At 58.4% G+C, this 23,403-nt stretch overlaps 2 protein-coding genes across 4 annotated transcripts; one reads left to right on the plus strand and one right to left on the minus strand.

Annotated features, from left to right (window-relative positions):
- Nucleotides 1-8,975: 8,975 nt before the first annotated feature.
- Nucleotides 8,976-16,728, minus strand: CD2BP2 (CD2 cytoplasmic tail binding protein 2). Of its 2 annotated transcripts, none has more exons than XM_054026362.1 (7): nucleotides 16,666-16,728; nucleotides 12,573-12,670; nucleotides 11,755-11,902; nucleotides 11,101-11,258; nucleotides 10,357-10,825; nucleotides 9,537-9,661; nucleotides 8,976-9,261 (listed from the first exon to the last, which is right to left on the minus strand). In XM_054026362.1, the coding sequence occupies exons 2-7, from the start codon at nucleotides 12,651-12,653 to the stop codon at nucleotides 9,151-9,153; spliced, it is 1,092 nt and encodes a 363-aa protein (XP_053882337.1). In that variant the 5' UTR covers nucleotides 12,654-12,670; nucleotides 16,666-16,728; the 3' UTR covers nucleotides 8,976-9,150. The 2 variants fall into 2 exon arrangements, with proteins under 2 accessions (XP_053882337.1, XP_053882336.1); XM_054026361.1 differs by having other exon boundaries at nucleotides 12,573-12,688; nucleotides 16,666-16,726.
- Nucleotides 16,729-17,525: 797 nt separating this feature from the next.
- LOC128836572 (sesquipedalian-1-like) lies at nucleotides 17,526-19,616 on the plus strand. Of its 2 annotated transcripts, none has more exons than XM_054026952.1 (2): nucleotides 17,526-18,109; nucleotides 18,785-19,616. In XM_054026952.1, the coding sequence occupies exon 2, from the start codon at nucleotides 18,797-18,799 to the stop codon at nucleotides 19,388-19,390; it is 594 nt and encodes a 197-aa protein (XP_053882927.1). In that variant the 5' UTR covers nucleotides 17,526-18,109; nucleotides 18,785-18,796; the 3' UTR covers nucleotides 19,391-19,616. The 2 variants fall into 2 exon arrangements, with proteins under 2 accessions (XP_053882927.1, XP_053882926.1); XM_054026951.1 differs by having other exon boundaries at nucleotides 17,528-18,113.
- Nucleotides 19,617-23,403: the final 3,787 nt, after the last annotated feature.

A 23,403-nucleotide genomic window follows, 5' to 3' on the forward strand; every position in this document is an offset into this window, starting at 1 on the left:
GCAAGACTCACCAGCCAGCACCCAGGAAAGAATTCTCTGTAGTAACTCAGATCCCACCCCATCTAACATCCCATCACAAGCGTTGGGCATATTTACCACTAATAGTCAAAGATCAATTAATTGCCAAAACGAGGCTATCCCATCATACCATCCCCTCCATAAACTTCTCAAGCTTAGTCTTGAAGCCAGATATGTCTCTTGCCCCCACTGCTCCCCTTGGCAGACTGTTCCAGAACTTCACTCCTCTGATGGTTACAAACCTTCGTCTAATTTGAAGTCTAAACTTCCTGATGGCCAGTTTATATCCATTTGTTCTTGTGTCCACATTGGTACTGAGCTTAAATAATTCCTCTCCCTCCCTGGTATTTATCCCTCGGATATATTTATAGAGAGCGATCAGATCTCCCCTCAGCCTTCTTTTGGTTCGGCTAAACCAGCCGAGCTCTTTGAGTCTCCTTTCATAAGACAGATTTTCCATTCCTCGGATCATCCTAGTAGCCCTTCTCTGAACCTGTTCCAGTTTGAATTCATCCTTCTTAAACATGGGAGACCAGAACTGCACACAGTATTCCAGATGAGGTCTCACCAGTGCCTTGTATAACGGTACTAACACCTCCTTATCTCTACTGGAAATACCTCGCCTGATGCATCCCAAGACCACATTAGCTTTTTTCACGGCCATATCACATTGGCGGTTCATAGTCATCGTGTGATCAACCAATACTCCGAGGTCCTTCTCCTCCTCTGTTACTTCCAACTGATGCCTCCCCAGCTTATAACCAAAATTCTTGTTATTAATCCCTAAATGTATGACCTTGCACGTGACCAGGACGCTGGCTGGAAAGATTCACTTTCCCCTTCTCCTGCCCACACCCACGGCCGCCCCGTCTCCACCACATCGACATGGTGCTGACCGCACCCGGCTGGGACCTACCAGCACGACTCACCTCCATCCGCTGGCTGCTGCTTTCAGAGCCCGTCCCAGGTGCCCTTTGCCCCGAGCCGAGACCCCTCTTCCGCTGCCCCGTTTCTGGGACAGTAAACGCTCAGCAGCCCCCTCGCCGGGTGCACTGGACCCCCCCCCCCCAATGGGACATCGCCACCAGCCGCCCTCTGATCCCGCAAGGTTCAGTTTTCCCTCGGGGTGCCCGGTCCTGGTACTGGGTCGCTTCTCTCACCAGGCTCCTTCCCCAGGGTTTTGCCCTTCGCTTCTTCCAGGAGGGATCCTTCTGTGGCTAGGTCTGGAATTCAGCGGCTGGAATCGGGGCCCAGCCCCCGTTGGCCGTGCCTCAGTTTCCCCACCTCATGACAAAGTCTTGGTCTCAGCCCGGTTAAGCCCCGTCCCTGGGAACTCGCCCCCCTGCTTGAAGTGTTACGTCCCCCGCAGGGTAGATCGCTGAGGTCAGGCCGAGCGGGCACCGTATGGCCAGTTCTCCGTCCCGTCCCCCATCAGCACCTCTGCTGGCAGCGAATTGGGCACCCCAACCCCTTTGGGGCCCCCCATTTAGATGCACTCACCACCCCCCTCATAGTGAGGTTTGCACTGGGCACTGCGTCTCCCAGGCCCACCTTGGCTGCGCCTGTGTCTCCCCAGTGCCCGCGTCCCAGGGCACCCAGGACCTCCCTCCCAGCTACCCCCACTGGGCTCCCCCCTGGGCCCCCCGTCTGGAGGTGCGAGATCCTGGCTCTCGGTTTTGCTCTTTGGCGGTTACGGTCACAGGGTCCGGATCCAGTTTGAAAGAGACAGTTCACTTCCCAAGCGTATATTCCTTCCTCTGCGCCTGGTTACCGGCCCTCTTCCCTTCACCACATGAACCTTTAAAGGGGGGTCTCTGGGTGACTCCCCCCCCCCCCGATTACACCCATCCTCAGCAGAGGTGGCCTGGCGCCCTTTCCCCCCGTGCGGAGAGATTCTCCCAGCAGGGTGGTGACCTTCTCGGGTGACGCCCAGGGTTGTACACCCCACTTAGGAATCTAGGGTCCCTGTGGAATGGGCATCTTGGGGCCCTTCCCCATGGCCAGTCCTCTAGGCCCCCCCTCTCCTCCGACTCCAGCTCCAGTTCCCATCTCTTCACATCCAGATAGGGAAATCCCCCCCTTGCTGGTGGCCCCCCGCTACTCCCAGGAGCCTCGCTGGGATCTGGCTCTTGCTCTCGGCCTGCTCATTCTCTGCCAGCCGGGCAATCCGCTGCCCCGGGCAACCCCCCAGCGCTCAGCCCTCTCGCCCTGCACCCACTGGAGCGTCCCTTTTAGGGAATTGGTTCTAGGCCATTTCCTCGCTGGTTCCTTCCATTTCCTTGTTTTATCGCCGGCAGCCCCTCGCTGCAAAGCGCCGGTGCTCGCAGCCAGCCGTCGACAGCGTGCATCCGCCAACCATCCTCAGCTACCACGTTGTCACGGACTCACAGCCCCGAGCTCTCTCCCGGTCAGTGCGGTTCCTGGGAGGAACCCCCTTCGGCGAGACAGCCCTCCACGAAGGTTGCACCCTCTTGCCGGGGTCGCCCTCTGGCCCCGCCACCTCCTAGAACCGCACCGGTCAGCTTTCTGCCTGCCCCTGTCTGCCACGGGGCTCCTCGGGGGGGCACTGTGGGTAGTTCTCTGAAAACATCCACTCGCTGTGCAGCGGCCGTTGCAAAGCGAATTGGGAATCGTTAGGAAAGGAATAGAGAATAAGACAGAAAATATCATGTTGCCTCTCTAGAAGTCCATGGTACGCCCACATCTTGAACACTGAGTGCAGATGTGCTCGACTCATCTCAAAAACTATCTATTGGAATTGGGAAAGTGGCTGTGACGAAGTGGGAATGTTCTTAATGTTTTCTCTGAATACTGTGTGGGTGCCTCAGTTTCCCCTATGCCTTTCTTAAGTATCTAGCTGGTGGGATCAGAGCAGGGCCGGCTCCAGGGTTTTGGGCGCCCCAAGCAGCCAAAAGAAAAAAAAAAAAGCCATGATCGCGATCTGCGGTGGTAATTCTGCCGGAGGTCCTTCGCTCGGAGCGGGAGTGAGGGATCGTCCGCCGAATAGCTGGACCTGCCGCCCCTCTCTGGAGTGGCCGCCCCAAGCACCTTCTTGCCAAGCTGGTGCCTGGAGCCCGCCCTGGATCAGAGGATGTGGTTGTTGCAGAGCCCGAGAGGGCCAGTGCGATGGTGTCTGCACAGAGAATGGCCCACACCCTGTCTCCTGGGCCCCTCCCCTGCCAATTGAAGGTGTTGGAGAACAAAGGGATCAGGTGCCTCCTGGCCTGGGAAAGAGACAAAGGCCAGAGGAGGGGCTGGAGAGTTGCAGTTTGGAGCTGGCTGGGGAAACAGAGGGAGCCCCAGGGCTGGGGCCTAAGCTCCCTGCCCCCCAAGATGGACAGGGAGGGAGGGAGTCCTGTTGTCTGTACCTACACGCTCCATGTTGAACTGTGTTCCTGTCGTCTAATAAACCCTCTGTGTTACTGGCTGGCTGAGAGTCCTGGGGAATCGCAGGAAGTGGGGGGTGCAGGGCCCCGACTCCCCCACACTCCGCGACGGTGGCATTGGCCGCGGTCGGCAGACAGGACACCGGGCTGGATGGACCTTTGGCCTGACCCAGTCTGGCCGTTCTTCTGGATCACTTCTGGAGCCTTTTTAAAATATTGGCGTCACATGAGCTCTGCTCCAGTCACCGGGTACAGGAGCGCATTGAAGTAACAGGTTACACACCACGGTGCTGCTCCAGTCACCGGGTACAGGAGCGGATTGAAGTAACAGGTTACACACACGGTGCTGCTCCAGTCACCGGGTACAGGAGCGCATTGAAGTAACAGGTTACACACCACGGTGCTGCTCCAGTCACCGGGTACAGGAGCGCATTGAAGTAACAGGTTACACACCACGGTGCTGCTCCAGTCACCGGGTACAGGGGCGGATTGAAGTAACAGGTTACACACACGGTGCTGCTCCAGTCACCGGGTACAGGAGCGCATTGAAGTAACAGGTTACACACACGGTGCTGCTCCAGTCACCGGGTACAGGAGCGCATTGAAGTAACAGGTTACACACACGGTGCTGCTCCAGTCACCGGGTACAGGAGCGCATTGAAGTAACAGGTTACACACACGGTGCTGCTCCAGTCACCGGGTACAGGAGCGCATTGAAGTAACAGGTTACACACCACGGTGCTGCTCCAGTCACCGGGTACAGGAGCGCATTGAAGTAACAGGTTACACACCACGGTGCTGCTCCAGTCACCGGGTACAGGGGCGGATTGAAGTAACAGGTTACACACACGGTGCTGCTCCAGTCACCGGGTACAGGAGCGGATTGAAGTAACAGGTTACACACACGGTGCTGCTCCAGTCACCGGGTACAGGAGCGCATTGAAGTAACAGGTTACACACCACGGTGCTGCTCCAGTCACCGGGTACAGGAGCGCATTGAAGTAACAGGTTACACATCACGGTGCTGCGGTCTCACATGTGAACTCGTGGGCGATACCACCTGGGCCTGCTGACTTCTTGCTGTTGAGTTTATCGATTTGTTCCAAACCCTCCTCTCGTGACACCTCAATCTAATACATGGAGTTATCCCATCTCCTAGAGCTGGAAGGGACCCGAAAGGGCATCGAGTCCAGCCCCCTGCCTTCACTAGCAGGACCAAGGACTGATTTTACCCCAGATCCCTAGGTGGCCCCCTCAAGGGTTGAACTCACAACCTGGGTTTAGCAGGCCAATGCTCCAACCACTGAGCTATCCCTCCCCAAATCTGAAGACTGATGCAAAGAATTCATTTATTTTCTCCCCAATGGCCTTATCGCCCTTGAGTGCTCCCTTAGCACCTCGACCGTCCAGGGTCGCAGCTTCTGATGGACTTAACAAACGTTGCTGTTGGTTTGTGTCCTCGGTGAGTTGCTCTTCAAATTCTCTTGTGGTCCTGCCTAGTTTTCCGTTTACACTTGACTCACCGGGGTCCATGTTCCTTTCTGTGTTCCTCCGTGAGATTTCACTTCCACTTTCTAAAGGACGCTGGTTGGCCTCTAACTGCCTCTTCTCCTCTGTTGTTTAGCCACGGTGGTAAGTTCTGGTCCCCATCCCCCTTCCTGGGTCGCTCGCTCTCCCCCACCCTCACTCACTGTCACCAGGCTGAGGCAGGGCGTTTGGGTGCGGGGTACTTTGGGTGCGGGGGGGAGAGGTGCAGGCTGTGGGAGGGGGTTTGGGTGCAGGGGGGAGGGGTGCAGGCTCTGGGAGGGAGTTTGGGTGCGGGAGGGGGGATGGGTTGGGTTCTGGGAGGGAGTTTGGGTGCAGGAGGGGGGAGGGGTGCAGGTTCTGGGAGGGAATTTGGGTGCGGGGGGAGGGGTGCAGGCTCTGGGATGGAGTTTGAGTGAGGGAGCGGGGAGAGATCAGGTTCTGGGAGGGAGTTTGGGTGCAGGATGGGATTTGGGTTGCAGGGTTTGGGAGGCGGGAGGGGTGCAGGCTCTGGGAGGGGGTTTGGGTGCAGGAGGGGGAGGGGTGCAGGCTCTGGGAGGAAGAGGGGTGCTGACTCAGGGAGGGGGGTTGGGTGCAGGAGGGGTGAGGGGTGCAGGCTCTGGGAGGGAGTTTGGGTACAGGAGGGGGAGGGGTGCAGGCTCTGGGAGGGAGTTTGGGTGCAGGAGAGGATTTGGGGGGCAGGCTCTGGGAGGGGGTTTGGGGTGCTGGCTCAGGGAGGGAGGGAGTTTGGAGGCACATCCCTCTGGCTGTGGCTTCTGAGTGTGGGGGGGAAACGGGGTCTCTGCGCGCTGCCCCACCTGCAGGCACCGCCCCCACAGCTCCCATTGGCCACATTTCCCGGCCAATGGGGGCTGCGGAGCCATTACTCGGGGCAGCGCGTGGAGACCCCCTCCCGCCCAGGGTCTGCAGGGACGTGCCGGCTGCTTCCGGGTGCGGTGCGGAGACGGGGCAGTTCGGAACCTGCCTGAACCCCGCTGCGCCGCCGGAGTTTTGGCAAGCAGGAGGCGCCGGGCGGGAGCAGGAGGAGTTGATCTGCGGCGTCCGCGCACCCATTAGAGAAACGCTGATCTGGCCCCTCCCTGACGGGGGTTTGTCCAACCTGCTCTTAAACATCCCCAATGACGGCGATTCCACAGCCTCCCTGGGCGACTTATTTCAGCGTTAACCACCCTGACAGGTCGGAAGTTTTTCCTGATGTCCAACCTAAACCTCCCTTGCTGCGATTTAAGCCCCTCGCTTCTTGTCCTGTCCTCAGAGGTTAACGAGAACAATTCTTCTCCCTCCTCCTTGTAACAAACTTTTATGTACCCGAAATTGTTCTCGTGTCCCCCTTCAGCCTCCTCTTCTCCACACTAAACACACCCACTTTTTTCAATCTTCCCTCCTAGCTCAGGGTTTCTAGACCTTGAATCATTTTTGCTCTTCTCGGGACTTTCTCCAATTTCTCCACATCCTTCCTGACATGTGGGGCCCAGAACCGGACCCAATACTCCAGCTGATTCTGTATCAGCGCCGGGCAGAGCGGAAGAATTATTGCTCATGTCTTGCTTACAACACTCCTGCTGATACAGCCCAGAAGGATGTTCGCTTTTGTTGCAACAGCGTTACACTGTTGACACATATTTAGCTTGTGATCCACTCCGACCCCAAGGACCTTCTCCGCAGTACTCCTTCCTAGATCGTCATTGCCCATTGTGTGTGTGCGACTGATTGTTCCTGCCTAAGGGGAGCACTTTGCATTTGTCCTGATTGAAAGTCATTCTATGTACGTTAGACCGTTTCTTCAGTTTGTCCAGAGCATTTTGAATTTTCATCCTATCCTCCAAAGCACTTGCAACCCCTCCCGGCTTGGGATCGTCCGCAAACGTTATCAGTGCCCGCTCTGTGCCATTAGCTGAATCATCGATGAAGATAGTGACCAGAACCGGACCCAGAACTGATCCCTGCGGGACCCCACTCGATTTGCTCTTCCAGCAGGACTGTGACCACTGAGAACAACTCTCTGGAAGAGGTTTTCCAACCAGTTTTGCACCCACAATAATAGACCGACACACACGCAGTCCCGGACCTTGCAAGAACAGACAAGTTGATCCTATAACAATACAAAAGACCCTACAACAACAAACCAGGACACGGCTCCAGATTCCACAACAACAAACTGGCACCCATAGGGAACCCATCAGTAATTAGCTGGCACATGCAGCCCCAGATATTGCAGCAACAGACTAGGAGACCCTACAATAACACAGAAGATCCATATGACAGCAAAGGCACCACGCACAGCCTTTATTCTTGTGAGAGACACTATCCTAACAAAGCAGCATTTGTCAGAGCCCGACAACAGCCAAAACACACAACCCTGCCACTTATAAGACCCTACAGAAACAAAGCCACATTTGCTGTTGCCCCAATGTTAAGGCCCAGCTTGACAAAGCCCTGGCTGGGATTGGTCCTGCTTTGAGCAGGGGGTCGGACTAGAACCTCCTGAGGTCCCTTCCAACCCTGATCTTCTATGATTCTATGAAGCACACAGTCCTAGCATTTGTAAGACCCTACAATAACAAAATGACACACAGAGAGGCCCTAGTGTTCATCCGCTCATGAGACCCAACAAAAACAAAACAGTACTCTCAAGAGACCCTACAGTGATAAAGCAAAACATGCACAAAAGCCCTTGCTCTCACGAGACCCTACAGTAACAAGCCAGCCAACACAACAGACCCTACAAAAACCAAGCAACACACAGAGCCCTGCTTCTCCCAAGAGACCCTACAAAAACAAACTGAGTCAAACAGCGCTGCTTCTCCCAAGAGACCCTACAAAAACAAACTGAGCCAAACAGCGCTGCTTCTCCCAAGAGACCTACAAAAACAAACTGAGCCAAACAGCGCTCCTTCTCCCAGGAGACCCTATAAAAACAAACTGAGCCAAACAGCGCTGCTTCTCCCAGGAGACCCTACAAAAACAAACTGAGCCAAACAGCGCTGCTTCTCCCAAGAGACCCTATAAAAACAAACTGAGCCAAACAGCGCTGCTTCTCCAAAGAGACCCTACAAAAACAAACTGAGCCAAACAGCGCTGCTTCTCCCAGGAGACCCTACAAAAACAAACTGAGCCAAACAGCGCTGCTTCTCCCAAGAGACCCTACAAAAACAAACTGAGCCAAACAGCGCTGCTTCTCCCAAGAGACCCTACAAAAACAAACTGAGCCAAACAGCGCTGCTTCTCCCAGGAGACCCTACAAAAACAAACTGAGCCAAACAGCGCTGCTTCTCCCAAGAGACCCTACAAAAACAAACTGAGTCAAACAGCGCTGCTTCTCCCAAGAGACCCTATAAAAACAAACTGAGTCAAACAGCGCTGCTTCTCCCAAGAGACCCTACAAAAACAAACTGAGTCAAACAGCGCTGCTTCTCCAAAGAGACCCTACAAAAACAAACTGAGCCAAACAGCGCTGCTTCTCCCAGGAGACCCTACAAAAACAAACTGAGCCAAACAGCGCTGCTTCTCCCAAGAGACCCTACAAAAACAAACCGAGTCAAACAGTGCTGCTTCTCCCAAGAGACCCTACAAAAACAAACCGAGCCAAACAGCGCTGCTTCTCCCAAGAGACCCTACAAAAACAAACCGAGCCAAACAGCGCTGCTTCTCCCAAGAGACCCTACAAAAACAAACCGAGCCAAACAGCGCTGCTTCTCCCAAGAGACCTACAAAAACAAACTGAGCCAAACAGCGCTGCTTCTCCCAAGAGACCCTATAAAAACAAAGAGACACACACAACTCATAGCATTCTTAAGACCCCACAGTAACAAATCAGCCCTGCCAGAAGGCCCTACAAAAACAAATGGACCCAAACAGCCCTGCCTCTCCCGAGAGACCCTACCATAATAACCCAGCCCACGGGCACTATGTATGTATCCAAGACGCCAAGGACCTGACCCCCAGGGGCTGGCAGGAGAATCCCCATTTGCCAGGAGCTGGCCAGGCCCCCTGACACAGACAGCAGCCAGCAGGGGGCAGCACCAGCACAGTACAAGACATAGATATATTTTAATCCAAAAAAAATAAAGACAACAAGACATCCACACCCCACAAGCTAGGGGTCACCCCCCCAACCCGTATGCACCCCGACCTCCCTCCCTGGCTCCCCCAGACTCGAGTCCAGCCCCCTCGGCTCCAGGGGTCGCAGGCCGGTCTCGGATCACGTGTACAGGTCAAAATCCACCCGCTTCGAGTTGTAGAATTGGCCTTGGGAATTGTCAGCCTTGCGGCAGTAAACGCCATCCTTGAAATAGCCCTGGGTCACCCACTCCTGCGGGGAAGAGACGCAGCCGGTTACATGGGCCCGGCATCGGGACAGGCCCCGCAGGGGAGAGTCGCAGCCGGTTACGGGGGCCTGGTGCCGGGACGCGGCCCGTCGGGGGTGGGGTGGGGAGCTGGTCACAGGGGGCACACAGGGACCCCACGCCCGGCACTGGGATGTGGCCCCTGTGGGGCGGGGGGGGGGGGTGGACACAGGGACCCCTCGCCCGGCGCTGGGATGTGGCCCCTGTAGGTTGGGGTGGGGGCTCTGCACTGGGGTCTCACCTGCATCTGGGTGCTGCTGAAGGGCCCATAGAGCTCGGCCCCATTCGTGTTCTCCCATTTGTACTCCCACATCACCTCGGCCAGCGGCTCCTCCCCGTCCTCGGCCTGCAGCGCCGCAGCGCCCCCTGCGGGACAAACACCGCCCGGCAGAGCGTTCTCACTCCGCCCCGCGGCCCCCGCTAGCCCTGCCCTGCCCCCCGGTGCCCCCAGTCCCGCCCCGCAGCCCCCTGCTAGCCCAGCCCTGCCCCCCCCGTGCCGCTCACTCCCGCCCCGCAGCCCCCTGCTAGTCCTGCCCTGCCCCCCCCGTGCCGCTCACTCCCGCCCCGCAGCCCCCTGCTGGTCCTGCCCTGCCCCCCTGGTGCCGCTCACTCCCACCCCGCAGCCCCTCCCAGCCCTGGCCCCCCGGTGCCCCTCACTCCCGCCCCACAGCCCCCTGCTAGCCCAGCCCTGCCCCCCCCCGTGCCGCTCACTCCCGCCCCACAGCCCCCTGCTAGCCCAGCCCTGCCCCCCCCGTGCCGCTCACTCCCGCCCCGCAGCCCCCTGCTGGTCCTGCCCTGCCCCCCCAGTGCCCCCCACTTCCGCCCCACAGCCCCCTGCTAGCCCTGCCCTGCCCCCCTGGTGCCGCTCACTCCCACCCCGCAGCCCCTCCCAGCCCTGGCCCCCCGGTGCCCCTCACTCCCCCCCCGAGCCCCTCCCAGCCCTGACCCCCCGGACCCAGTGTCCCTCACTCCCGACCCGCAGCCCCTGCCAGCCCAGCCCTGCCCCCCCCAGCTCTGCCGGTGCCCCTCACTCCCGACCCGCAGTCCCCCCAATGTCTCACCGGATGCCTGGGTTCTCAGCCTGGCCTCGTCGATGTCCTCAGCGAACATGTCGATAGCGGGTGGGGACTGGGCGGGTGGGGGCTGGGTCAGCGCCCGCAGCCGAAGCGCCAGCTTCTCGCGGGTCTCCTGGTAGATCTCGTAGACGCCCCGCCCCACCATCTGGTCAGCCAATCCCGAGAGCCGCTCCAGCTGCTCCCGTCTCTGGGGCGAGCCCGGCGCCTCCCCCTCCTCGGGCGGGGCGGGGGCCTCGGCCTTGGCCCGGGTCCAGGCCCGGCGGGGGCGCGAGCCCCGGGCCCCACCCTTGCTGCCCAGGCGCTGGATGGCCCGGGCAACGGTCTCCCCTGGCCGCACCATCTCCACCATCCCCTCCAGCAGCGTCTGCTTGTCCAGCAGGGGACGCCCCCCGTCCTCCTCCTGCCCCCCGCCGGGGGGCTGCCGGCTCCCGGGGGGCTGCTCCTTGATCCGCACCTGTGGGGGGCGGGGATCAGTCCTGGTCCAGCCGCCCTGTCTCCCCTCTCGCCCCCCCTCCGGCTCCTCCCCCTTGGCTTGACCCCCCGTTTCTCGCCCCCCCTCCTCCTCCTGCCCCCCCGCCGGGGGGCTGCCGGCTCCCGGGGGGCTGCTCCTTGATCCGCACCTGTGGGGGGCGGGGATCAGTCCTGGTCCAGCCACCCTGTCTCCCCTCTCCCCCCACTCCGGCTCCTCCCCCTTGGCTTGACCCCCCATTTCTCGCCCCCCCGTCTCACCCAGTCGATGTTGTCCAGCCAGTTGTCCCGGATCAGCGCCTCGCGGCGCAGGAAGTAGTTCCCCTCCGAGTCGAAGTGCCCCTCCTCCATCTCCTCCTCCAGGTTGAAGGGGGTGATCCGCACCCCATCCTCATAGTCGATGGTGGCCGACTCCTGCCCTGCCCGGGGAGACCCCCTGCCCGTCAGGCCCGCCACAGGCTCCCCCACTTTCCTGCTCTGCCCAGCCCCAGATTAGCCAGCCAGGCTTCCCCCATCTCTCCTGCAGGATCACCCCCAGTCTCCCCTCCGTCCCCCCGTCCAGCCCCCTTCTCCCCTGCACCCCCAGTCTCCCCTCCGTCCCCCCAGTCCAGCCCCCTTCTCCCCTGCACCCCCAGTCTCCCCTCCCTCCCCCCCGTCCAGCCCCCTTCTCCCCTGCACCCCCAGTCTCCCCTCCGTCCCCCCAGTCCAGCCCCCTTCTCCCCTGCACCCCCAGTCTCCCCTCCCTCCCCCCCGTCCAGCCCCCTTCTCCCCTGCAGGATCACCCCCAATCTCCCCTCTGTCTCCCCGATCCAGCCCCCTTCTCCCCTGCAGGATCACCCCCAGTCTCCCCTCCATCCCCCCTTCTAGCTCCCTCCCCACCGGATCCTGGCCCCCTCAGCCAGACCAGGGTCTCACCCTCCACGTCCTCTGATGCCAGGATGTCATATTTACTGGCCCTGCCGCCGTCCCCCTCCTCATCCTCGTCTTCCTCGTCGCTGTCCAGGGAGTGTTTCCCTTTGAACCGGCTCCCTGGGCCACTGGCCCCCAGGCCGGGCTCTGCCAGCTGGGGGAGGGATGTTAGTTCTCCTCGGTTACCCCGAGAAACAGCCCCCCCCAGGCACCACCACCCGAGTCACCCCGACACACAGCCAGCCTGTATACCCCCCCGGACCACCCCGACGCACAGCCCCCCCACGGATACCAACCCCCAGGTCACCCCGACACACAACCCCCCCCGGATACCACCCCTCAGTCACCCTGAAAAACAGCCCCCCCAATGCCACCTGCCGGGTCACCCCGAGACACAACCCCCTCCCAGATACCACCCCCGGGTCACCCCAACACACAGCCAACCTGTATACCCCCCCCAGATCACCCTGACAGACAGCCCCCCCCACGGATACCAACCTCGGACCATGAGTCACCCCGAGACACCCCAGGGGGACACCTAACACAACTCCCATCCACCCCCTGGTCATATCCTCTCAGGGGCCCCCCTCCTACCCCCAGTGACCCCTTACCTCCAAAAGCGACTGGATGCCCCCGCACCCCCATCCCCCCAACAGGGACCCTGTGCCGTCTGGAGACCTCCCCCATGCCCCCATTCTCACAGCAGGGACCCCCTTTGCACGCCTACCCCATAGGGATCCTTCCCCCCCAATGCCTCCCCACCCCACAGAGATCGTTCACCCCCCCCGGGGGTCCCTCCCCCACATCCCATCCCCATAACTCACCTTCTTCTTGGGCATGGCCAGCTCCTCCTCCTCGTCGTCCCCCTCGGCCTGGTCCTCAAATGTCACCTTGCGCTTGGGCATGGTGGCCCCTGACGGTCCTGAGGGGGAGAGGAGAGCTGGGTGAGAAAGGGGGGGGTCCCCCAGTGCCAAGCCCCCCAGACGGGCCTCACTGCCCCTCGATAAAGGGACGATCCCAAAGCGACACCCTATGATAACAAACCGAGGCCCATGGAGCGCTACAGTAACCAACGAAAGACCCTACAATAACAAACCGCCGCTCACAACAGATGATAGCGGGAGCTGGCTAAGCAGGACCCTGCTGTAACAAACCGACGTCTCACAAGAGACCCTGGGCTAACCCACCAGGCCCTAGCAGAGGAGACCCTACAATAACAGGCCCCACATGACCCGGGGCTGCTGTCCCAGCCACGCCCATCCCAGCTGGTCACCGATAAGTCCCTTATCTGTGGGCAGTGGTGCAGGTTGGGCGGTGCACTCCGGTACGCAGTACCGGCAAGAGATTTTTAGGGGGTTCGGGGTACGGGAAAGACTTGGGACTAGGCCCCCCTCTGGAGGAGGGGGTGGGGCTGTGCTCGGCTCCTTAAAGGAGCAGAACATGGCTAGTGAGGGCATTCATTCTTTATATGGCTTTAACAGCACAATACATACGCTAACAAACTTAAACAAAGGCCTTTTTAAAGTTTGTTAGCATCTGTATTGGGCTGGTAAATTGGTCAGGAGTCCCCAGGGGAACGGAAGGAATTTAAACAGTGTTTCTGATTCTGTTTCTCCCCACTGGTCTGAACTACCCGTGACATTCATCTCAAAGAAAGAGGCAGAGGTCCACAGATTTACAAACCTAAAAATCTGTCTTCTGCTTTAAACCACCTCAGCCCATACCAGGTTTATGAACATTCAAAAGTTAACTGCAAAGGAACTATAAGGTGGACAGAAAGCTGCCTAGATCATTGGGCTCAACGGGTAGTGATCAATGGCTCCATGTCTACTTGGCAGCCGGTATCAAGTGGAGTACCCCAGGGGTCGGTCCCGGGGCCGGTTTTGTTCAATATCTTCATTAATGATCTGGAGGATGGTGTGGACTGCACTCTCAGCAAGTTTGCAGATGACACTAAACTGGGAGGACTGGTAGATATGCTAGAGGGTAGGGATGGGATACAGAGGGACCCAGACAAATTAGAGGATTGGGCCAAAAGAAATCTGATGAGGTTCAACAAGGACAAGTGCAGAGTCCTGCACTTAGGACGGAAGAATCCCATGCACGGCTACAGACTAGGGACCGAGTGGCTAGGCAGCAGTTCTGCAGAAAAGGACCTAGGGGTCACAGTGGACGAGAAGCTGGATATGAGTCAGCAGTGTGCCCTTGTTGCCAAGAAGGCTAACAGCATTTTGGGCTGTATAAGTAGGGGCATTGCCAGCAGATCGAGGGACGTGATCGTTCCCCTCTATTCGACATTGGTGAGGCCTCATCTGGAATACTGTGTCCAGTTTTCGGCCCCACACTACAAGAAGGATGTGGAAAAATTGGAAAGAGTCCAGCGGAGGGCAACAAAAATGATTATGGGGCTGGAGCACATGACTTATGAGAAGAGGCTGAGGGACCTGGGATTGTTTAGTCTGCAGAAGAGAAGAATGAGGTGGGATTTGATAGCTGCTTTCAACTACCTGAAAGGGGGGTTCCAAAGAGGATGGATCTAGACTGTTCTCAGTGGTGGCAGAAGACAGAACAAGGAGTGATGGTCTCAAGTTGCAGTGGGGGAGGTCGAGGTTGGATATTAGGAAACACTATTTCACTAGGAGGGTGGTGAAGCACTGGAATGGGTTACCTAGGGAGGTGGTGGAATCTCCTTCCTTAGAGGTGTTTAAGGTCAGGCTTGACAAAGCCCTGGCTGGGATGATTTAGTTGGGAATTGGTCCTGCTTTGAGCAGGGGATTGGACTAGATACCTTCTGAGGTCCCTTCCAACCCTGATATCCTATGATTCTATGAACACTGAAGCCCGTTACCCTGAATGTGTGCCCGCCAGTGCCCCCCCCGGCTAAAGGTGCAGTCACACCCGAACAGCTAAAAATGAACCTGGCCCTTTTAGGCTAAACGGAGTCACGTCACTGGCTCCATCCCTGTTGTTACATAACAGAGAACAAAGCTCCAGTGGGGCGTGGGGCTGGCACATAGGGTCTCAGGTACGTGGTGTGATTTTTCAGAATCTCTTTTGGGAATAGTCAAGGAGGTGAAATAGCTGGTACTTATGATTATGCTATTTCTATGCATGTATATTCATCTTGGTATCTGAAGTGATGAATATGAGCTCTGGTTACTACATGTTTGCTCCTGTGGTAACGCCCACAAGGTGTTTAGCCAGCGCATGAAAGGACAAGTCAAGTTGAACGCCCATTAAGGAACACGTCGCTCACAATGGACCCTGGAAAACGCCTGTCTGCACTGAATGGACTTTTTGTGAATGTTCTAACCAGAAGATGGGTGGGGGGGATGGACGTGTAACTTGCCCATGTGACTCCGAACATCATCTTCCACAGCGAGAACAGATTTCCCTTCACTTGGCACTTGGCAGAAGCTAAAAGGCCCTGGCCTGGCAACATCTCCATTTGGCTTCTTTCCTGCTCCAGCCTCTGGACTATGAACATCTACTAATGGGAGCTTTCGAACCAAGGGACTGAGGACTTTAAAGTAATCTGGGGCCCTCCTATTTCCTTGATCCTTTGCAGATGGAGTTATGAGTTGGATCTGGTACAGAGACTGTTCTAGCCTCATTGATTGCTGATTTCTCCCTTGCAATGGACAAAGATCAGATCTCTGCTGACTTTCTCACATGACTCAGCAGCCTTGGATACCTGTGGTATAAGCAACACAGCCCTTGCTTGAGTGGTTTTGTTCTTTCCTCTCCAAATGTCAAATCCTGTTCCCATTGAACTCAATAGCAAACTCCTCTTGATCTCAATGGGAACAGGATTTGGCCCCAAGAGATCAGAGAATGTGATTTTGATCAACTGCTCATCTGCCCAGAGACAGTTCTCAGGCATGTTCTGCGGGGCTGATTTCGACTGCTCCTCCTGTATGTCACGCTGAGGAAAATAATAAAGCGATGTGGGCTGTAGTTCTAGCAAGATGTCCATGGCACACACAGTTCTGTGCCTCTTCCACCAAACCCAGGTGGCGCCGCATCTTTGCTTTCCTGGTGCCTGGTGGGGAGCAAGACTTAGAGACAAGCTGGCAGGAGCTTGGTGTGGACGTAAGGGAGGCACTGACAGTGTGTTAAGGGAAAGGGGGTGACTGCGCTTTGATCCCGCTTTCGTCTGAGAAGTTTTCAATGTGGGGGGCTGCGGGATCCTCGGTGACCCCTGGGAGTACAGGTGGCACCAGGGGCCCAAAGCTTCATTGTGTAACATTTGGGACAGGTAAGGGGGGTGTCGGAGGGGACGGGGAGGGCCTGGGGGCCCGGGCTGGGGGCGGGGAGGAGTCACATGGAGGGAGTACCCCTGTCTGGGGGTCCAGGCTAGTAAACCCTGGTCTAGAGCTAATAAACATTTGCATATGCAAATGAGCTCCCCTCTGATGCCCCCCTTTTCCCAGCCTGCCTGTGCCCCGCGGGGCCCCCCCACGACACCTGGGGCAGGTCACTGGGGGGGTCCCCACAGAACAGCCCCATCCTCCCCGGGGGGGATCTAAGGGGCAACCCCCCCATCCCAGCGTCCTCATTTGCATATGCAAATAACTCGCACGGGGGTAACCCCGGTGCAGGGCAGGGGGCGGGGCCCCGATTTCAGCCTCCCAACAGCCCAACCAGGGACACCTGGAACGCCTTAATTTGCATATGCAAATAACCTACAGCCCCCCCGGGGAGCCCCGCATGGAGGCGGCCCCATAGGAACGGGGGGGAGGGACGACTGAGTCCTCCAGGCCCCACCCCCTCATTTGCATATGCCAATCACCCCGGGGCCGGACACAGGCCCCCCCGGCTGGGCCCCCCCCGGTAGCAGGCTGCCCCCCACCCGGGGACCCCACAGCCCCCTCATTTGCATATGCAAATCAGCGCCCCGCCAGCTGCGCCGCTCACCCGTCTCCGGAGCTCGCAATGCGCCTCGCGCGACAACCGCTTCCGGGTCAGCCCGCCCTCCTTCCGGCCTCGATGTGACGTCACCAACCGTCCGTTGCCGCCCCTACGCCCCGCCCCTCGCCCCGGGTTGGTCCCGTTTCTCGCCGTTTCCTCTCATTGGCTGGGGCGGGAGCCCCCCCGGAAGTTGGCAGTTTGGCCCGCCCCCAACAGGGCTACACCGGACGTGACGTCACTCCGTAGCTTCGTCCCCAAGGACCGCAGTGGGGCGGGGCTGGCGTGAGGGCAGGACTTAAAGGGGCAGGGCCCTATTTTGGGGTGCGGGAGGAAGTGACGTCATCTCCTGGCAGCCGCTGGCTTCAGCCCATTGGCTACCATTGGGCGCTGGCGTCATGGCAACGTTTAAAGGGGCAGCGCCCGGTTTTCTCAGCCCTCTTCCCCCCCCCCAGCGTGACCCCCCCCATGGCGCGGGGGGGGGCTGGGAAATCCCCCCCCAATACATCCCCCGGGCTCCCCCCGCCCCCATCCCCGCCCCCCCCCAGCGCCCGGCCACAGCCCCCCCGCACCCCCCATCCCCGGGCCACGTCCCCCCCCCGCACCCCCCAGCCCCGCCCTGCGCCCCGTGTCCCCGACACCCCCACCCCCCTTACAGCAGCTGGGGTCACTCCCCCCCTCCCCTCCCCTCTGCCCCCCCGGGACAAACTGCCCCTCACCCCCCCCACACAGACACCCCCCGTGCCCCGGTGTCGGATGGGAGCCCTCCCGGCCCCCTTTCCTGGCCCTGGTGCCCCCCAGCCCCTCGGAAGAGCCGGTGGCGTTTTAAACCCGGGGCCCCCCCACAATGCCACCTGCCCATGGAGGGGGGTGAACCCCAACCCACCCGGGGTCACACCTCTGGGTCCCACCCCAGGGCAGCCAGAGCCCCCAAATTTGGGGTAAGGATGTGGTATGACCCCCTTGTGTTTAACCAGGGCTGGTCTTCGTTTTTGGGGGGACACCTTCTAAGCTGGGACAGCCCCCCCGATCAGTCTCCAGGCCCCCCAAGTTCCCCCAGGAACATGGATCTCCTTAGGACCAAGGGGAACTCCCGACTAGGCAACTCCCCTAGAGTTAGTTCCTTGTTCTAGCTCTTCTGTTCCCATGCCTAGTAAGGTGCCCTAGGGCAGGGATAAGAAGGGGGCCCAGAGGGGCTGTACCCCAGAATAGCCACTGGTGCACTCCCCCGCTGGACACACTAGCAGAGACAGGTGTCGGGGGCTCATAGCTGGATTGGGGGGACAATTGAGGTCAAATAGCTGGACCTTAAAAGTGACCCCTGCTCTGCCCCAGAGAGAAAAGGGGAAGGGAAAACTGGGGAGCCCCCACACCCCAAAGAGGGGCAGCAGATTTCCAGGACAAAGGTGGATCCGGGATCTGGCTGATCACAGACAGAGGCGAGCAGGAGAAGGCAGGTAAAGTCCCCGCCCTAGGGCTGGGTTGGGGCTGGCACCTTCTGCAGGGGAAAGGTCCCGTGTCCTATTCCCTGCCCTCCTGAGCCAGCCAGTCCCCACCCAGGGACTGGTGCCCCCTAGAGGGGAAAGGCCCCGTGTCCCATTTCCTGCCCCCAGAGCCAGCCAGTCCCCGCCCTGGGGCTGAAGTCCCCTAGAGATGAAAGGCCCTGTGTCCCATTCCCTGCCCCCGGAGCCAGCCAGTCCCCGCCCTGGGGCTGGAGTCCCCTAGAGGGGAAAGGCCCCGTGTCCCATTCCCTGCCCCCAGAGCCAGCCAGTCTCCACCCTGGGGCTGGAGCCCCTAGAGGGGAAAGGCCCCGTGTCCCATTCCCTGCCCCCAGAGCCAGCCAGTCCCCTAGAGGGGAAAGGCCCCGTGTCCCATTCCCTGCCCCCGGAGCCAGCCAGTCTCCGCCCTGGGGCTGGAGCCCCTAGAGGGGAAAGGCCCCGTGTCCCATTCCCTGCCCCTGGAGCCAGCCAGTCTCCACCTTGGGGGTGGAGCCCCCTAGAGAGGAAAGGCCAAATGTCCCATTCCCTGCCCCCGGAGCCAGCCAGTCCCCACCCTGGGGCTGGATTGGGGCTGGCACCCTCTAGAGGGGAAAGGCCCCATGCCCCATTCCCTATCTCCCCCTTCCCAGGTCCCCGTCCACATGAAGTTGCACGAAACCAGCGTCCTGGGCTATTCCCGCATGGCGGCGCCCCCCGACCGGCAGGGGCGGCTGTACAAGAAGAGCGAACGCACCAGCAGCTACCAGCGGCGCTGGTGCGAGCTGCGGGGGAACCTGCTCTTTTACTGGGAGCGGCAGGGGGACCGCGAGCCACTGGGGCTGATCCTGCTGGAGGGCTGCACTGTGGAGCTACAGGAATCTGCCACGGAGCCTTTCACCTTCGAGATCTCCTATACCCAGGGGCCACTGCGCCACCGGGCTTACAAGATGGCTGCTGAAGACCAGGCTTCCATGGAGGGCTGGGTGCGGGCTCTGAGCTCAGCGAGCTTCAAGTACCTGCAGGCCCTGTTGACAGATCTGGAGGGACAGTACTGGGCCAGCGGGGCCCTCAGGGCGACACCACTGGAAGAGGGGGCTGCGCAGGGCAGCCCATTGGTGTCAGCGGTGGGATTGCCAGACTTTGAAGGGCTTCACCGCCAGTTCGGGGAGGAGATGATGAAACTGAGGGCGAGGTGGCGGGAGGGGAGAGCAGGAGGGGACCAGACAGCACAGGGGGACCTGATTGATTTGGAGTAGGGAGTGGGGAAAGGTGGCGAGCCAGAGCGGCTAGGGAATCCACATTCATTGCCATCGAATATAGGAGAAACTATGGGGAACCCGGGGTGGGCAAGCAGGGGCTGCATGTTGGGATTAAGGGGCACCAGTCTTGGTGGTCTGGGGTGACTGGGAAATGGGGATAAAATATTTGCCAAATATTTACACTGTGAAGATGCCTTTACAATAATAAAATTGTTCTATCCAGGCCCTGGTACCAGCCTGTGAATTCACCATTTGGTCACATCCAGCCAGCAGCAAGGGGTGCTGTGGGGAGGAGGGCAGGGCACTGGCTGTGGGAGGAGCTCCCGGCTACTCCAGTCCCGCCCTCTCCCAGCAGGGGGTGCAGTGGGGAGCTGGAGCACTGACTGCCAGGGGATAGCGCCCCCTGCAGAGCCCCCCACCCTGCTCCATGCAGCACAGCGCCCCCTAGCGCGGCACTGAGGCATTGGGGTCAGCTCTTAGGTCTGAGAACGTCCCAGTTCATTTCAGCCAATCCTCACCTGCGCCGAAGGAAGATCTCGTGCCACGGAGATCAGCAGAGGAGGAGACGCTCCGTCAAGGCCCACGTAGCCTGTATCCGCCTGGGGCAGGATCGTCCCCGTCTGTCCCTCCAGACTCTAGCTCTGACCTCCAACAACGGTGCCGCAACCGTTTCTCTTCCAAGCCCCCGCCCTTGGGGATAGTACCCAGTCCCCCACCATCCTCTCCAAACCTACACAAGCACAGAACTTCCCGGCGTTGTCCTCCCACAATTCACAGCCCGGGCCCTTGTGGCCACCGCTCGTCCACCCAGTCAAGATCTCTAACCTGCTAGACTTTGTTCTCCACCCACAGAACCCAGGAGTCCTGGTTCCCAACCCTCCCTCCCCCACCCCACTCTAACCCACTAAGCCACACTTCCCTCCCAGAGCTGGGGACAGAACCCAGGAGTCCTGGCACTCGCTAACCTCACAAAGTGACCCTTAAGGAACTGAAACTCACAACTCAGCAACCCTCATGCCAATGGCCCAGAACAACCCCAGCACCAGGACCCAATGACCCTCTGTGATGAAGTGGGGGGTTGTCTGAATACTGTGTCTCAGTTTCCCTCACATGCTGCATGATTAACCAGGTGGTGGGACAAGGGCATTTGCAGAGACCTCTAGAGGACCAGGTGCGAGTGCCCCTAGCTGCCAGGACCCAGCCAACGGACAATTTGTTTCCTGGCAGCTGATGAGTCTGGCCTGGGCAGGAAGCCAGCCAGTTCTTACCACTTGGAGAACAAAGCCCAGGAAGCCTGCCCGTGGGACAGACACACGTGCAGCTGGACAGGTTTCAGGCAGTCAGAGAGCAGCCCCGGGCTCCGCGTCTGACCAAGATGGACTTTGCTGTGATGTCCTGCTCTCTGTGCTAATGATGAATGTTTCTCCGCTGTTCCAGAAGCCTAACAAACCCTTCTGGGGTACCCCCCTGGCTGGGAGTCACTGCTGACTGCAGAAGTCGGGGTGCATGGCCCCTTTGGGGGGTGCACAAGGCTTCCCCAGGTGTCCTACTCAGGTGGACTCACTGCGTGGAACAGGGGTGCTGAAGGATCTGAGGTCGGCCCAAGGAGGCGTACCCTAATGAGTGTGCGCCCTGGAGAGGGCCCGATTCACGGCTGTTCAAGAGCACCAAGCCTGTTCCCCCATGACACCCTCAAAAGACTTTCAAGGAACCAAGACCCACAGTCCAAGGACTCTCAAAGACCTAAAGATCTTCCAAGACCCCCAAGCCAACGACCGTCAAAGAACCATGATCCCCAATCAGCCAATGATTCTCAGAGATCTAAAACCCAAAGGCCTTCAAGAACCACAACCCCCAACAAGCTAATGATTCTCAAAGACCTACAATCCAGTGACCCTCAAAGAGCCAGACCCCCAACCCAATGACTCAAAAGAGCCATGACCCCCAATCAGCCAACGAGTCTCAAATGACCCTCCAAGAGCCAATGAGTCTCAAAGATCCATCACCCGCAGCCCAAAGACCCTCAGAGCACTATACCCCCCAATCCAGTGACACCCCCCAAGAGCCCACGGTTCTGAGACCTACAACCCAAAGGATCCTGAGAGCCACGGCCCCCAAAGAACAGCGCTGTGTCTTCCAAGTTTGCAATTTTTTTTTTTTTGTTAACCTTTTTAAACAAAGCAACAAAATAAAATCTCCAAGGATGAGGCACGAACAACAGAAAGGGGCGGGGGGGGGGGGCCCGCGGGAATGGAGAAGGAAGGAAAAAGAGGAGAGATGTAAAATGTAAACATCCGGTTTTCTGCCCTTCCTGCCCAGGATGGGGGTGGCATAAAAAGAGAGGCTAGGGATGGGCGCGGGGGGGGGGGGGGCTGTATCTCTATTCCAGTGTCTGTCCCATTAAATAAGACCTCATGGCCAAACCCAAAATGTCTGTATACATAATTACAATACCGAGACATATATATAATATATGTGTATAGAGAGACACGTATATACAAAGGGTGGGAGGGAGAAAAGGGGGGGCTTGTTGGGTGGCAGATGGGGGGGCAGCTAGCCGCATGGTTTGTGGGAGAGGTGAATTGTGGGAATGAGGTTTGGCTGGCGGCAAAGAGCAGTAATGTGGTCTCTTGCTCCAAGGAGCGACTCTACAAGGTTAAGTTAAAGCCATGTCTTGCAAAGAGGGGAAACTGAGGCACAGAAAAGGGGGAAGTGACTTTGTTGACGTCACATGGGCAGGGAGTGGCAGAGCTGGGGATAGAACCCAGGAGTCCTGATTCCCAGCCCACCCCCCCATTCTAACCCACTAGCCCCCACTCCCCGCCTGGAGTCAGGGATAGAACCCAGGAGTCCTGGTGCTGTTTGCTAGCTTTACACAAGACAGCAAGGGTTGGGGGGTTCCCAGTGGGTCAGCCTCACCCCTCTCCCAGCCAGCGTGGAAGTGTTAGCCTCCCATCTGGGACTCAACCAGAGACCCCTGCTCTCCCTCCATGGGGCCAGTGGGTGCCCTCTAGTGGTCGCACAGCATACCACAGCCAGAGAGAGAAAATTCCAGTTATTGTAAGGGTGTTTGTTCATGCTTTTTAAGGGGCCGGGGTGGGGGGAGTTGTTGGGTCTGGGTGGACTGGAGTGTGTTGATGGTGGGGGTGAATCACAAATAAGCCAGGGAAGGGGAGGCAGGGAATTGATAAGACAAAAGGGAGAACCGGGGGGGGGGGGGTATTGTCTAGGGGGCAATTTAATCCCCCCGGGGCAAATTAGGGGGGGCTATGTGGTGCTAGCTGGATACAGTTGCTCCTGAAAAAGCCCCATAGCATCAGCCACTGCGGGCCTTTACTGGCTCCCTGTCCACCAACACTGGGGACTCGATAAAATTTATCACGGCTCTCACATGAAATAAACTTTATTGATACCCCTGTCTGCAAACACTGGAGTGTCGATAAAGCTCATCCCTGCCCTTACATCAAATGCCATGCTCTGGCTGCGAACACTAGGTTGTCAATAAAGTTCATCCCCCCACTCTTACAGGGAAGAAACTTTATTGACACCTTGTCAGCAAAGTGGGCCACCAATAAAGTTCACCATCTTTCCCAGAAGGCCCAAAAGGAGACCATAACAGTGGGCCGCCAGGTACCACACAAGTAATGAACCCCTAGGTGGGGACAAGGAGTGAACTTTATTGACAGCCCAGGAATGGCAGGCAAGAGAACAGTCCAGTTTGTCCAACACTGGGCTATCAATAAAGTTTACTCCTTGCCACAAAAATCCTGTGCTGGGAGATGGAAGAACTTTCTTGTTCTCTTGTCTGCAAGCACTGGACTATCGATAAAGTTTCTCACCTGGCACGTGACTTTATCGACGCCTTCTTGAGAGGTGGATGAGCATTACTGATGCCCTGTCGGGGAACACTGGGCTACCGATAAATAAAGAAATGTGGTGTTGGGACACGGAGGAACTTATACCCTGTCCGCATACACTGGGCTGTCAATAAAGTTCATCCGTCTTGCCAC

The sequence above is a fragment of the Malaclemys terrapin genome, chromosome 4, assembly GCF_027887155.1.
Source record: "Malaclemys terrapin pileata isolate rMalTer1 chromosome 4, rMalTer1.hap1, whole genome shotgun sequence".
NCBI lineage: Eukaryota > Metazoa > Chordata > Testudines > Emydidae > Malaclemys > Malaclemys terrapin.